Raw genomic sequence first — 10,996 nt, 5'->3', positions numbered from 1 at the left:
TTCAAATCAATTAACTAAATGAGTTGTTTTTTTCCGCCAGATACGCACAATGTATCAAACCAATCAATGTTCCAATATAGAATTGTGTTTAGGTTGATTTTTAGTTCAGTGTTCAGTGGTGTTGCACTGAACTTGACCAGATGAGATGGTCCAATTATACCTAAATATAATATTCAATACAAACGTTCGATATTTTTGAAGATATTTATTCTGTTCTGATGCCTTTGTCCTGTGATTTAACTTAATTCCAAATGATAGCGTACATTTAGGCCTATACGGCGATGCAATAACTTCGGCAGCTTTAGGTTCGGTTGGTGCTTCATTACTGGTTCGAGCGCAGTACGATTGTAATGTTGTGTATAGTAACGAAGACTTCCGGTAGTTTTGAAGGAACTAGACCATGTCTTGTTATGGGGGTTTGACACGAGCTGACAGAAATGCCTTAATATAGAGGTAGTATAATATCATAAGGAATATTCTTGATAATTTATTCCACCTGTTTGCAATTCAATTTACACCTTTATGCCCATGTTATGACCCAATTATGTGCCACGACGGAACAAGCACTTGCTCAAACTATCACTGACAAGCACTTATAAATTGACTTTCTATAATAGCTACTGTAGAAATAATTAAAGGCGTGCACAATCTAAAATACTTTAGTATTGTCGATACCACAGAGTTAGTAGCAAATCGAGGCCATGGGTAAACAAAATATTAAATTGTTGTTAAACTGTAACAGTGTAACACGAACACAAATTGACAAAACAGAAACACAGATCTATAAGCTGATCATGTTTAATTGCAATTGTACGATTTCCAGAATGGACTTCAGTTATCACCATACGTAGTAGCTGAGAATAAAGCAGCACACTATGGAGCGGGGGAGTCACTTTGGAACCAGCCTGTCACACAGCTTCAGCATGCCAAGTCTGGCCGAGGGCAGTGAGCCTATCAGTGAAGCAGAGGAACTCCTGGAGGTAAAAGCCGGTTTTAAACATAGTTTTGGTTTCTAACTTTTAGGATAACAGTCACGAAAATGATTAAACTTCGTTGATGCATGTATCCACCTTTACGAAAAACATATACAATCAATGGAATAAAATGTTGCTGTGGATTGAACTATCATACACAACAATACTATGTGACACCAAAAACATAGTCGAAAACCATTTGTTATCAACTCTAAATGCTTCAAATCAACAGTGTGCAATACTGAACTTTTCAAAAACTCCTTTTCCCCATCCACCACTCTGGAGTGGAACAAACTTCCAGACAAAGTTATGTGTGCAAGCTCTATGGCTACCTTTTAAGACAGCCCTCAGGCCGAAGGACTAGTACCCACGACAGCCCTCAGGCCGAAGGACTAGTACCTACGACAGCCCTCAGGCCGAAGGACTAGTACCTAGGACAGCACTCTCTCCCCCGTCGCGTTTATACCTTAACAGGTTCTGCGACGTACCTATCCAGATCCAGACTATAAGAACATTAACATTATTAATACTAATTCATGAATCACTATGTTCAGTAATGATTAATGTTGTATTTATAGGTGAAAACACTAAAGGAAAGAGGAGATGAAGCCATGCATATCCATGACTATGGGGAGGCCATAAAACTTTACAATGAGGCTTTGGAAATAGATGACAGAAACGTGGAGGTATTGATGGCTCGAACAGCTGCCTATCTCGAGGAGGGAGACTTCATCAGGGCTCTACGGGACACGGAACAGATGATCTTGATTGAGGCAGACAACCCAGAGGTAGGCTTAACCCTTTCACTACTGTAGACCATAATGGACTCATCCAGATCAATGCATGGTAGATTCCACTAAAGTTACATTGGGGTGAAAGGGTTAAATGGCATCCAGACTTGATCTGTAATATCTGTGTCACCTCTATCATAATATAAGCAACACACATGTAACTGATAATTTTGCTTGTAAATCAAATTATTATACATTATGAAAATAACATGGTGAGAAGTTTAAGTTGGGTTAGAAGCATTAAAACACTGGCTGGAAAGTGATGTGTAAACATACACACAATTCGCCTGTGACTTGTGTTCAAATTCCATTGACTAAAACACTTGGTATTAATACCATATCAAACTGATAAGATAAATTATTTCCACTCTTCTCCAAAATGTGGGATTTGTATTTCTAAATCAAATGCCAAGTTCTTCAGTTCTGGTTGATAGCTTTGTAGATTTGTTAGAATTTGAGGCTTAAAAAGTAAAGTCTGTTTATTATATTTGTAATTTGATAAATTGTATCTGCAGAGCAAAAGTTCAAATTGAACACATAATTCTACAATCAAGACTACTCATGTGTTGAAGAAACTATATGTAGTTTGTTTCTACATTTTGTGTTACACACAGATATACAAATTGCAAGGGATAACTCTCTTCCACATGCAACACAATCGAGAGTCCATTAATGCCTTGCTGACAGCCCTTGATCTTGACCCTGACAATGCTGAGGACATCACAGATCACATTGCTGCTGTGGTTGGCAACATCTGTAATCTGTCTATAGACTTGGCAGAATCATTACTTGGTAATATTTGTACAAGTTTACTATCTCACATCTGGTCCTCAACTAAATTGCATTTCTCTCAAAAAATATTTATAATTAAACAAGACTCTTAGTTATTCAAATTTTATTTTGAAAGTATGTTTTAGATAATTATAAAGAAACTTTTAATGAAAAGGAGCTACATTGTATTTCATATTAAATCAGTTTCCTAAAGTTTGTTTGTTTGGGGTTGTACTGTAGGTAGAAAGCCAGATGTTATAGATCTTTATATGTTTCTATTTATTTCACAGATATGGATGCCTACAAGAAGCTGAGTGAGGTTGGTGTATGTCTGTTCCAGGCTAAGAAGTTTGATGTTTGTGTTAAAGTGCTTGAATCTGCCCAGAAGTTCCAAACAAATCAGAAGGGCATTACCATGCGTGTGTTACTGACCATGGCGAATGCTCACTCTGCTATGAAGCATAGTGAACAGGCAATAAGTTTGTACCAGGAGTGCTTGTCCACGGCCATCGCCACCCACGAACAGATCTATCAGACCAAAGCACTAGTAAACATTGCCACCTTATACTTGGAAAGTGGAGATCTACATCAGGCTATAGTGTACTATGAAAAGTTATTGCATCTCGAGTCAGAACTTATTGAGGAGTTTGGGACGGAGGACCACATCCCTGACTTTTGGACTCGGGAACTTCAGTGTGGTCTCCATCTGAATCTTAGCATAGCCTACAAGTCTATTGGTAACATGCACTGTGCTGTAGTACATGCTAGGCAATACACAAGCCTACTTGACAAGTACAACATGACTGGCAAGATAATTGGCGAGTCTTTTCACAATGCAGGCATGCTCAATGAAATTCTAGGAAATTACAGGGAAGCTTTGAAAAATTATGAAATGTATCTAAAAAACTCTAAACAAGCTGGGGATAAAAAAGGGATGGCTCAGGCCTATGGGTGCCTGGGCACTGTGTATGCAGCACTGCGCAACTGGAAGCTGTCAATTACTTATCATGAGCAATACATCTCAATAGCCGACAAATCAAAAGACACCAAAATGATGACAATCTCCAGAGAAATGTTGGCTGACACATACATGTTGAAGGGGGATTGTGAGGCAGCTGTCCAGCACTATGAGGCTATGTCTAACACATGCTTACGAACCGATTATCGTGGAAAAGCTACTGCTTTGTGTAAAATGGGAAATGCCTTCCGTGAACTCAAGAGGAACCAGTACAGCATGCATTACTATGAACAGGCATACAACCTGGCTCAGGACTACTTATACTCTGACATTCAGACACTCTGTGAGTTCAGTTTAGCCTGTATCAAACAACATTCCACACAAATGATGGACATTGAGCTAGCTAGGAAGTATTTTTCAAAACTGATTCCATTTTTGGAAATGAAAATACGTGAGCATCAAGATGAGGACACTCACTGTCCTGTGGAGTACCACCAGCAGCTGGTCCAGTGCTATGACGGAATGCAATGTGTTCTCGCCAAGCTTGGCAGCAAACAGGAATGTCTACAATTTGCAGAGATGTACAGACGACGTCACCTGACCCAGCAGGCTGGCTATCTGGCCTCACTCTCTTTGGGGCTGACCAGTCATGGGTCAGTGCTTGAGGTATGGAATCTTGACCGTATGAATCGAGTGGTGAGCCAACAGAGTGCTTATGTGCTGTATTACTCCCTCATCAACAGTCACCTGTTACTGTGGGTGCTGGCTCCAGGTCAGGGCATCGTCAGATTCTATTCTCGCAAGGCAGAGGACAACACAGACATGGTGCAGCAGGTCAGTAGCATTTCTATAACTTCAAAGTGTATTCACTTAATGTGAAGATGTTGTCATAAGGTCTGAACAAGTAAACAGCAGGAAGTGTTTCTGGTTTCATCTATAGTCGGTAGATAAAGGAACCTTTTTTTCGTTTCACGGTATCATTTTACCTACAGTTTAAAACAAGGATAGTGATTTTAGCATTGCTTGGCTAAAATTTGCATCAAAACTATCAGGGATAGGCCATTAGGGTAAGTGGGTCAACCTGAAGCAAGCAACTATTTAGTTTAAGAATTAAAGGCCATGTCCCAAGGTGGTTTAGAATGGTATAAAGTAACTGTTATGTCTTTATCAAAGCTGACATGACTATATGGGAACCCTTGTTAAATTTAAGTTTTTCTTCTAGTGCCTTCATGTCTGATACATCTGAAAGAGATCAATATCATCAATAACCTTAGCTGTTGTAAGATGTAAAGTCCTCCATCAATCATTCATGAAAGTTTAAATATAGAAGTCCTTATTATTTCCTTGCCAAGATGTGTTAACTTGTGGCATCTTTTGCACATGCATTATTATCATGTGGCCACTTAGTATTATTGATTGGTGATGTAATTATTAATTATTATCATGTGGCCACTTATTATTATTGATTGGTGATGTATTTGCTAATTATTATCATGTGGCCACTTATTATTATTGATTGGTGATGTAATTACTAATTATTATCATGGCTACAACTTAGTAAATTGTGGCAATGGTTAACACTCGAGGTCAATATATGATATTCTTTCCTTGTGTCATCTGGAAGCTTCATACTTAAGATGAATTAATGGATGAATAATTTCAATATTTTCTTTGAAAAGAGGTACTTGATTGATCTTGTAGGTTAAAGACATCCTAGATGAACTGAGGACCTATACAGACCGTAAGTCTATACAAAACTCATGTGAGAACAGATGCTTGCCTCCAAAAGATCTTGAATTAGACTTAGTGCGAAAAAGAAACTTGATGTTGGGGAAATCTGTCAGTGATTTAAAAAAGACCAGGTCCGAGGACGAAGCATCCACAGACAAACCTCTAAAGACACCGGCTCGCAGACTGTTTGATCTTCTGCTGGCCCCAGTGGAGGATATTCTGATAAAGCTCGACCCCAAGAGTCAACTCATCATCATTCCGGACAAACAACTCCACCACTGTCCTTTTGGTATCCTACAGGATTGGTACTCAAGGTACTCATGCACTGTCCTAATGTCTCCTTGGTAACATACATCTACATACCCCAATGTTCCTGTGGTAACATACATGTACATACGCCACTGTTACGGTGGTAACATACATCTACATACACCAATGTTACTGTGGTAACATTCATCCACATACCCCACTGTTACTGTGGTAACATAGTTCCATATACTCCACTGTTACTGTGGTAACATACATCCACATACCCCACTGTTACTGTTGTAACATTCATCCACATACCCCACTGTTACTGTGGTAACATTCATCCACATACCCCACTGTTACTGTGGTAACATTCATCCACATACCCCACTGTTACTGTGGTAACATACATCCACAGACCCCACTGTTACTGTGGTAACATACATCCATATACCCCACTGTTACTGTGGTAACATACATCTACATCCCCCAATGTTACTGTGGTAACATACATCTACATACCCCAATGTTACTGTGGTACCATACATCTACATACCCCACCGTTACTGTGGTAACATACATCCACATACCCCACTGTAACTGTGGTAACATACATCCACATACGCCACTGTTACTGTGGTAACATACATCTACATACACCACTGTTACTGTGGTAACATACATGTACATACCCCAATGTTACTGTGGTAACATACTTCCATATATCCCACTGTTACTGTGGTAACATACATCTACATCCCCCAATGTTACTGTGGTAACATACATCTACATACGCCACTGTTACTGTGGTAACATACATCTACATCCCCCAATGTTACTGTGGTAACATACATCCACATACACCACTGTTTCTGTGGTAACATACATACACATAACCCACTGTTACTGTGGTAACATACATCCATATAACCCACTGTTACTGTGGTAACATCCATCCACATACCCCACTGTTACTGTGGTAACATACATCTACATACCCCAATGTTACTGTGGTAACATACATCCACATACACCACTGTTTCTGTGGTAACATACATCCACATAACCCACTGTTACTGTGGTAACATACATCCATATAACCCACTGTTACTGTGGTAACATACATCCACATACCCCACTGTTACTGTGGTAATATACATCCACATATGCCACTGTTACTGTGGTAACATACATCCACATAACCCACTGTTCCTGTGGTAACATACATCCACATACCCCACTGTTACTGTGGTAACATGCATCCACACACCCCACTGTTACTGTGGTAACATACATCTACATACCCCAATGTTACTGTGGTAAAATACTTCCATATACGCCACTGTTACTGTGGTAACATACATCTACATACCCCACTGTTACTGTGGAAACATACATCCACATACCCCACTGTTACTGGGGTAACATACATCCACATACCCCACTGTTCCTGTGGTAACATACATCCACATACCCCACAGTTACTGGGGTAACATTCATCCACATACCCCACTGTTACTGTGGTAACATTCATCTACATACCCCCTGTTACTGTGGTAACATACATCCACATCACCCACTGTTCCTGTGGTAACATACATCCACATACCCCACAGTTACTGGGGTAACATTCATCCACATACCCCACTGTTACTGGGGTAACATACATCCACATAACCCACTGTTACTGTGGTAACATACATCCATTTACCCCATTGTTACTGTGGTAACATACATCCACATACGCCACTGTTACTGTGGTAACATACATCTACATACCCCAATGTTACTGTGGTAGCATATACATCCACACACCCCACTGTTACTGTGGTAACATACATCCACACACCCCACTGTTACTGTGGTAACATGCATCCACACATTCCACTGTTACTATGGTACATCCACACACCCCACTGTTATTGTGGTAACATACATCCACATACCCCACTGTTACTGTGGTAACATGCATCCACACACCCCACTGTTACTGTGGTAACATACATCTACATACCCCAATGTTACTGTGGTAACATACATCCACATACCCCACTGGAACCTTGGTAACCTTCATCCACATAGCCAACTGTTTCTGACTGGTAACCTGTATCACACATCCCACTGTCACTTTGGTCACTTACAGGATTAGTAATCTAGTTTGTCATCCACATTCCACATTGATATGGTTGCTATGTAATGTATTCTCCCTGGTTATTACTTTTAGGTATTTATATGACAGATTCCGTATTACCTACCTCCCCAGCCTACTAGCTTTGGAGAAAGTTGTAAACAATGAACTGAATCACCTACGAGCCAAGGATGACTTGGAGTTTGAGCGGACTCAAGCACGAAAGGGTGGCCTCACTAAGGTGTTGTCACTTATGATGCCATCTGCTAGTACAACTCCAGGTGAAAGCTCCAGTGTGTCATCGTCGGAGGACCTTTTTGACCTTAAAAAGGTTTCCAACCCTCGGCTAGTGACATCCAGTATGTCAAGGGTAAAGACTCCAGTCAGAAACAACACAAAGTTGTCAGATGAAGTAAGCAAAAATGTGACACGACAGTCCACACAGATCTTACCTGGAATCTCCGAGTTTTCTGGCACTGAGTCAGCCAGTCTCCAACACTTACCTGTGGGGACACTGAAACCTGTGGGCCAGGGAACAGCACCACCAGTGGTGGGCTATCCTGTCCTCCCAGACAAAATGCTCAACATCCACAACTACTCCACTCTTACCACAAAGACATCGACTGGTACTGACATAACCACCTCAAGTCAATGTGTCACACAGTTTGAGCAGGTATCCAGTCAAGACCGGTGTATGGTGATTGGTAACCCCCAGCTCCCAGAAAAGTAAGTTAAGATGGTGCTACAGTTCCCAGAAAAGTGAGTTAAGATGGTGCTACAGCTCCCAGAAAAGTAAGTTAAGATGGTGCTACAGCTCCCAGAAAAGTAAGTTAAGGTGGTGCTACAGCTCCCAGAAAAGTAAGTTAAGATGGTGCTACAGCTCCCAGAAAAGTAAGTTAAGATGGTGCTACAGCTCCCAGAAAAGTAAGTTAAGGTGGTACTACAGTTCCCAGAAAAGTAAGTTAAGATGGTGCTACAGCTCCCAGAAAAGAAAGTTAAGGGGGTAATACAGCTCCCAGAAAAGTAAGTTAAAGCGGTGCTACAGATCCCAGAAGAGTAAGTTAAGATGGTGCTACAGCTCCAAGAAAAGTTAGTTAAGATGGTGCTACAGCTCCCAAAAAAGTAAGTTAAGGTGGTGCTACAGCTTCCTGAAAAGTAAGTTAGGGTAGTATGACTTCCAGGCAGAGTAAACTAACATTGCACAATTGTCAGGTGGCACTCCAGCAGCCTAAAAGAGTTTTATAACAATGTACATTTGAAAGTACAAAAATGGCTACATTCATTATTTGCTTATTTATTGTTGCATTTGTTTACGTTTAAGAAATTGAAATATTTAAAAAAAAGCTTTAAGTTTTTTTCAAACAAATCAGATCCAATTTAAAATACTGCATATAAATTGTGTGTCAAATAAGTACACACAAAAATTTAGCACAAGGTCAGTTATTATTAATAAGCTTTTTTCTCACAGGTTAATGCTACATGGACGTGAGTGGCGGCCTTCCTTATTGGACCTTGATTGGGCATGTCGTGAGTGTAAAACTGTTGCTTCCTACCTAGATGTAGACGCTGTCATGGGTCGTGAGGCGACTAAGGCACGGTTTCTGCAGAACGCAGCCAAGGCCACTGTCCTACACATAGGTACATTTGTCTAGTTATTAGAACCACTGTTGTTTCATTTTATTGTGTTTTGAAGTGATCAGTACCCATATTGAGGTTAATGTATAACAAAAAAAAGACTGTAAATATTCTCCTGTTTCAATATATTATGTATAGTCTAAATGTTAACATTTTCATAAAAAACAGTGGCTGGTAGCTTGCTATACCTTCATGGTTTGATTGATACACTTTCAGCTACATACGGATGTTACAAGGAGGGATTGCTTGTGTTCAGCCCTAGCCCGGTCCAGCTAGAGGAAGGACCCCCTAAGGAGTCATCCTACCTGGTCACTGTAGAGGACATCCTTGACCTGAAGCTGTCTGCCCAGCTGGTTACACTAAATGTAGGCTATAGTCCCTACAGACTTCAAGAAACCATCAACCCTGGATATGAGCTGGCAAGCGCATTCCTGGCAGCTGGTAATTGCATTGATTCATCAATAGTTGTTATTTCTATGTCATTGCTTGATCACATGTGACGCAGAACTGGACTAGTTCATGTTGGTGAGAGGTGACCATTTAGCTTTGTTGGTGAGAGGGTCTGTCTAAAGTTCGGTGTACCTGTTATAATCCTAGTCTGCATGGCCCTATTCCATTTCCTTCTTACACATGTAAAGCTACATGTATATATGTAACAACCTTTCTTGGAAAAATAATGTAACTTTTGTACAATCCCTTGCGAAACATTCTTGTTAGATTGACAGATATGTTATGAAGTGATAAACTGTTTACTGCTATACATGCTATGTGTACGTTACTGTCACATAAACTCCTTTCCTAAAGAGTGGGTATTTAGATTGTATGTACTTTGTGAGGTTTGTGCCACAGTATTAATGGGTATTTAGATTGTATGTACTTTGTGAGGTTTGTGCCACAGTATTAATGGGTATTTAGATTGTATGTACTTTGTGAGGTTTGTGCCACAGTATTAATCCTACATGCACATGTGTTGACAGTACTCTTGATCTTGTACAGGGGCGGAGTGTGTACTGCTGCATACCTGGCCCTTACCTAACGAGGCAGTGAACAAGTTCTACTTCCACTTCTATGCCAAGCTCCAGACAGGGGCTTATTTAACTACAGCGATCTCCACTGCTCTCACGGCAGTCAAGGAAGATAACAGGTCAGCATTTAGTATATATCACAAACTTTCAGTTTGATGCGCTCTATAATGTATAACCTTAGAATGGTTCTCAGCTGAGCATTTAGATAGGGTCAAATAAATCATTTATTCACAGTACAAATCAATGTTTTTGGTTTCAAAGTGTTAACAAACCCCTGATACCCCTGATTTGTCAACGTTGACTGTACACATTCTGTAGTAAATAGAATTGTGTCTACTTTGAGACCTGTTTTTTAGCTCCTCTGGTATACAATATTGTACCTGCTTTGTAGTATTGTGTATCAGGTTCCCATCATTTTTTTCTGCTTTGTGTTGTGTAAAGGTTCAGTGAGGTATACTTCTGGAGTCCATTTGTACTGGTCGGTAAGGATGTGATGGTCAACTTGAAGGAGATCCGACATTCCCAGCTGGACCAGACACTCGATAGAACGGAGAAAGCTGTAGAGGAAGAGTCCGGAAAAGAAATGCTAAACCCCAAGTCTTCTCTGCCTAAAGGTGAAGTGTAACAACGTGTACATTCTGTTAATAACTGTCTGTAGTTTACTGCTTTCTATATATATGTTGTATTTATAGCGTACCTTCTCAAGTCTGTTTCTACTGCTGTCAGCATAAATC

At 40.2% G+C, this 10,996-nt stretch overlaps 1 protein-coding gene across 1 annotated transcript in view; it reads left to right on the top strand.

The window, feature by feature from the left end:
• The first annotated feature begins 366 nt into the window (after positions 1-366).
• LOC110463057 (tetratricopeptide repeat protein 28-like) overlaps positions 367-10,996 on the top strand; it is a 32,997-nt gene continuing 22,367 nt past the window's right edge. The window contains exons 1-11 of the mRNA XM_021517395.1: positions 367-453; positions 824-980; positions 1,553-1,762; positions 2,380-2,557; positions 2,827-4,328; positions 5,196-5,539; positions 7,699-8,328; positions 9,071-9,240; positions 9,454-9,678; positions 10,234-10,381; positions 10,704-10,876. Of these exons, the coding sequence (XP_021373070.1) occupies positions 876-980; positions 1,553-1,762; positions 2,380-2,557; positions 2,827-4,328; positions 5,196-5,539; positions 7,699-8,328; positions 9,071-9,240; positions 9,454-9,678; positions 10,234-10,381; positions 10,704-10,876 (3,685 nt within the window). The 5' untranslated portion in view covers positions 367-453; positions 824-875. The remainder of the gene's footprint in view (positions 454-823; positions 981-1,552; positions 1,763-2,379; positions 2,558-2,826; positions 4,329-5,195; positions 5,540-7,698; positions 8,329-9,070; positions 9,241-9,453; positions 9,679-10,233; positions 10,382-10,703; positions 10,877-10,996) is intronic.

This window comes from Mizuhopecten yessoensis, unplaced genomic scaffold (genome assembly GCF_002113885.1).
Source record: "Mizuhopecten yessoensis strain PY_sf001 unplaced genomic scaffold, ASM211388v2 scaffold10863, whole genome shotgun sequence".
In the NCBI taxonomy this organism is placed as follows: Eukaryota; Metazoa; Mollusca; class Bivalvia; order Pectinida; family Pectinidae; genus Mizuhopecten; species Mizuhopecten yessoensis.
Note: the sequence above shows the minus strand (reverse complement) of the source record. Positions and strands in the feature narration are given on the sequence as shown.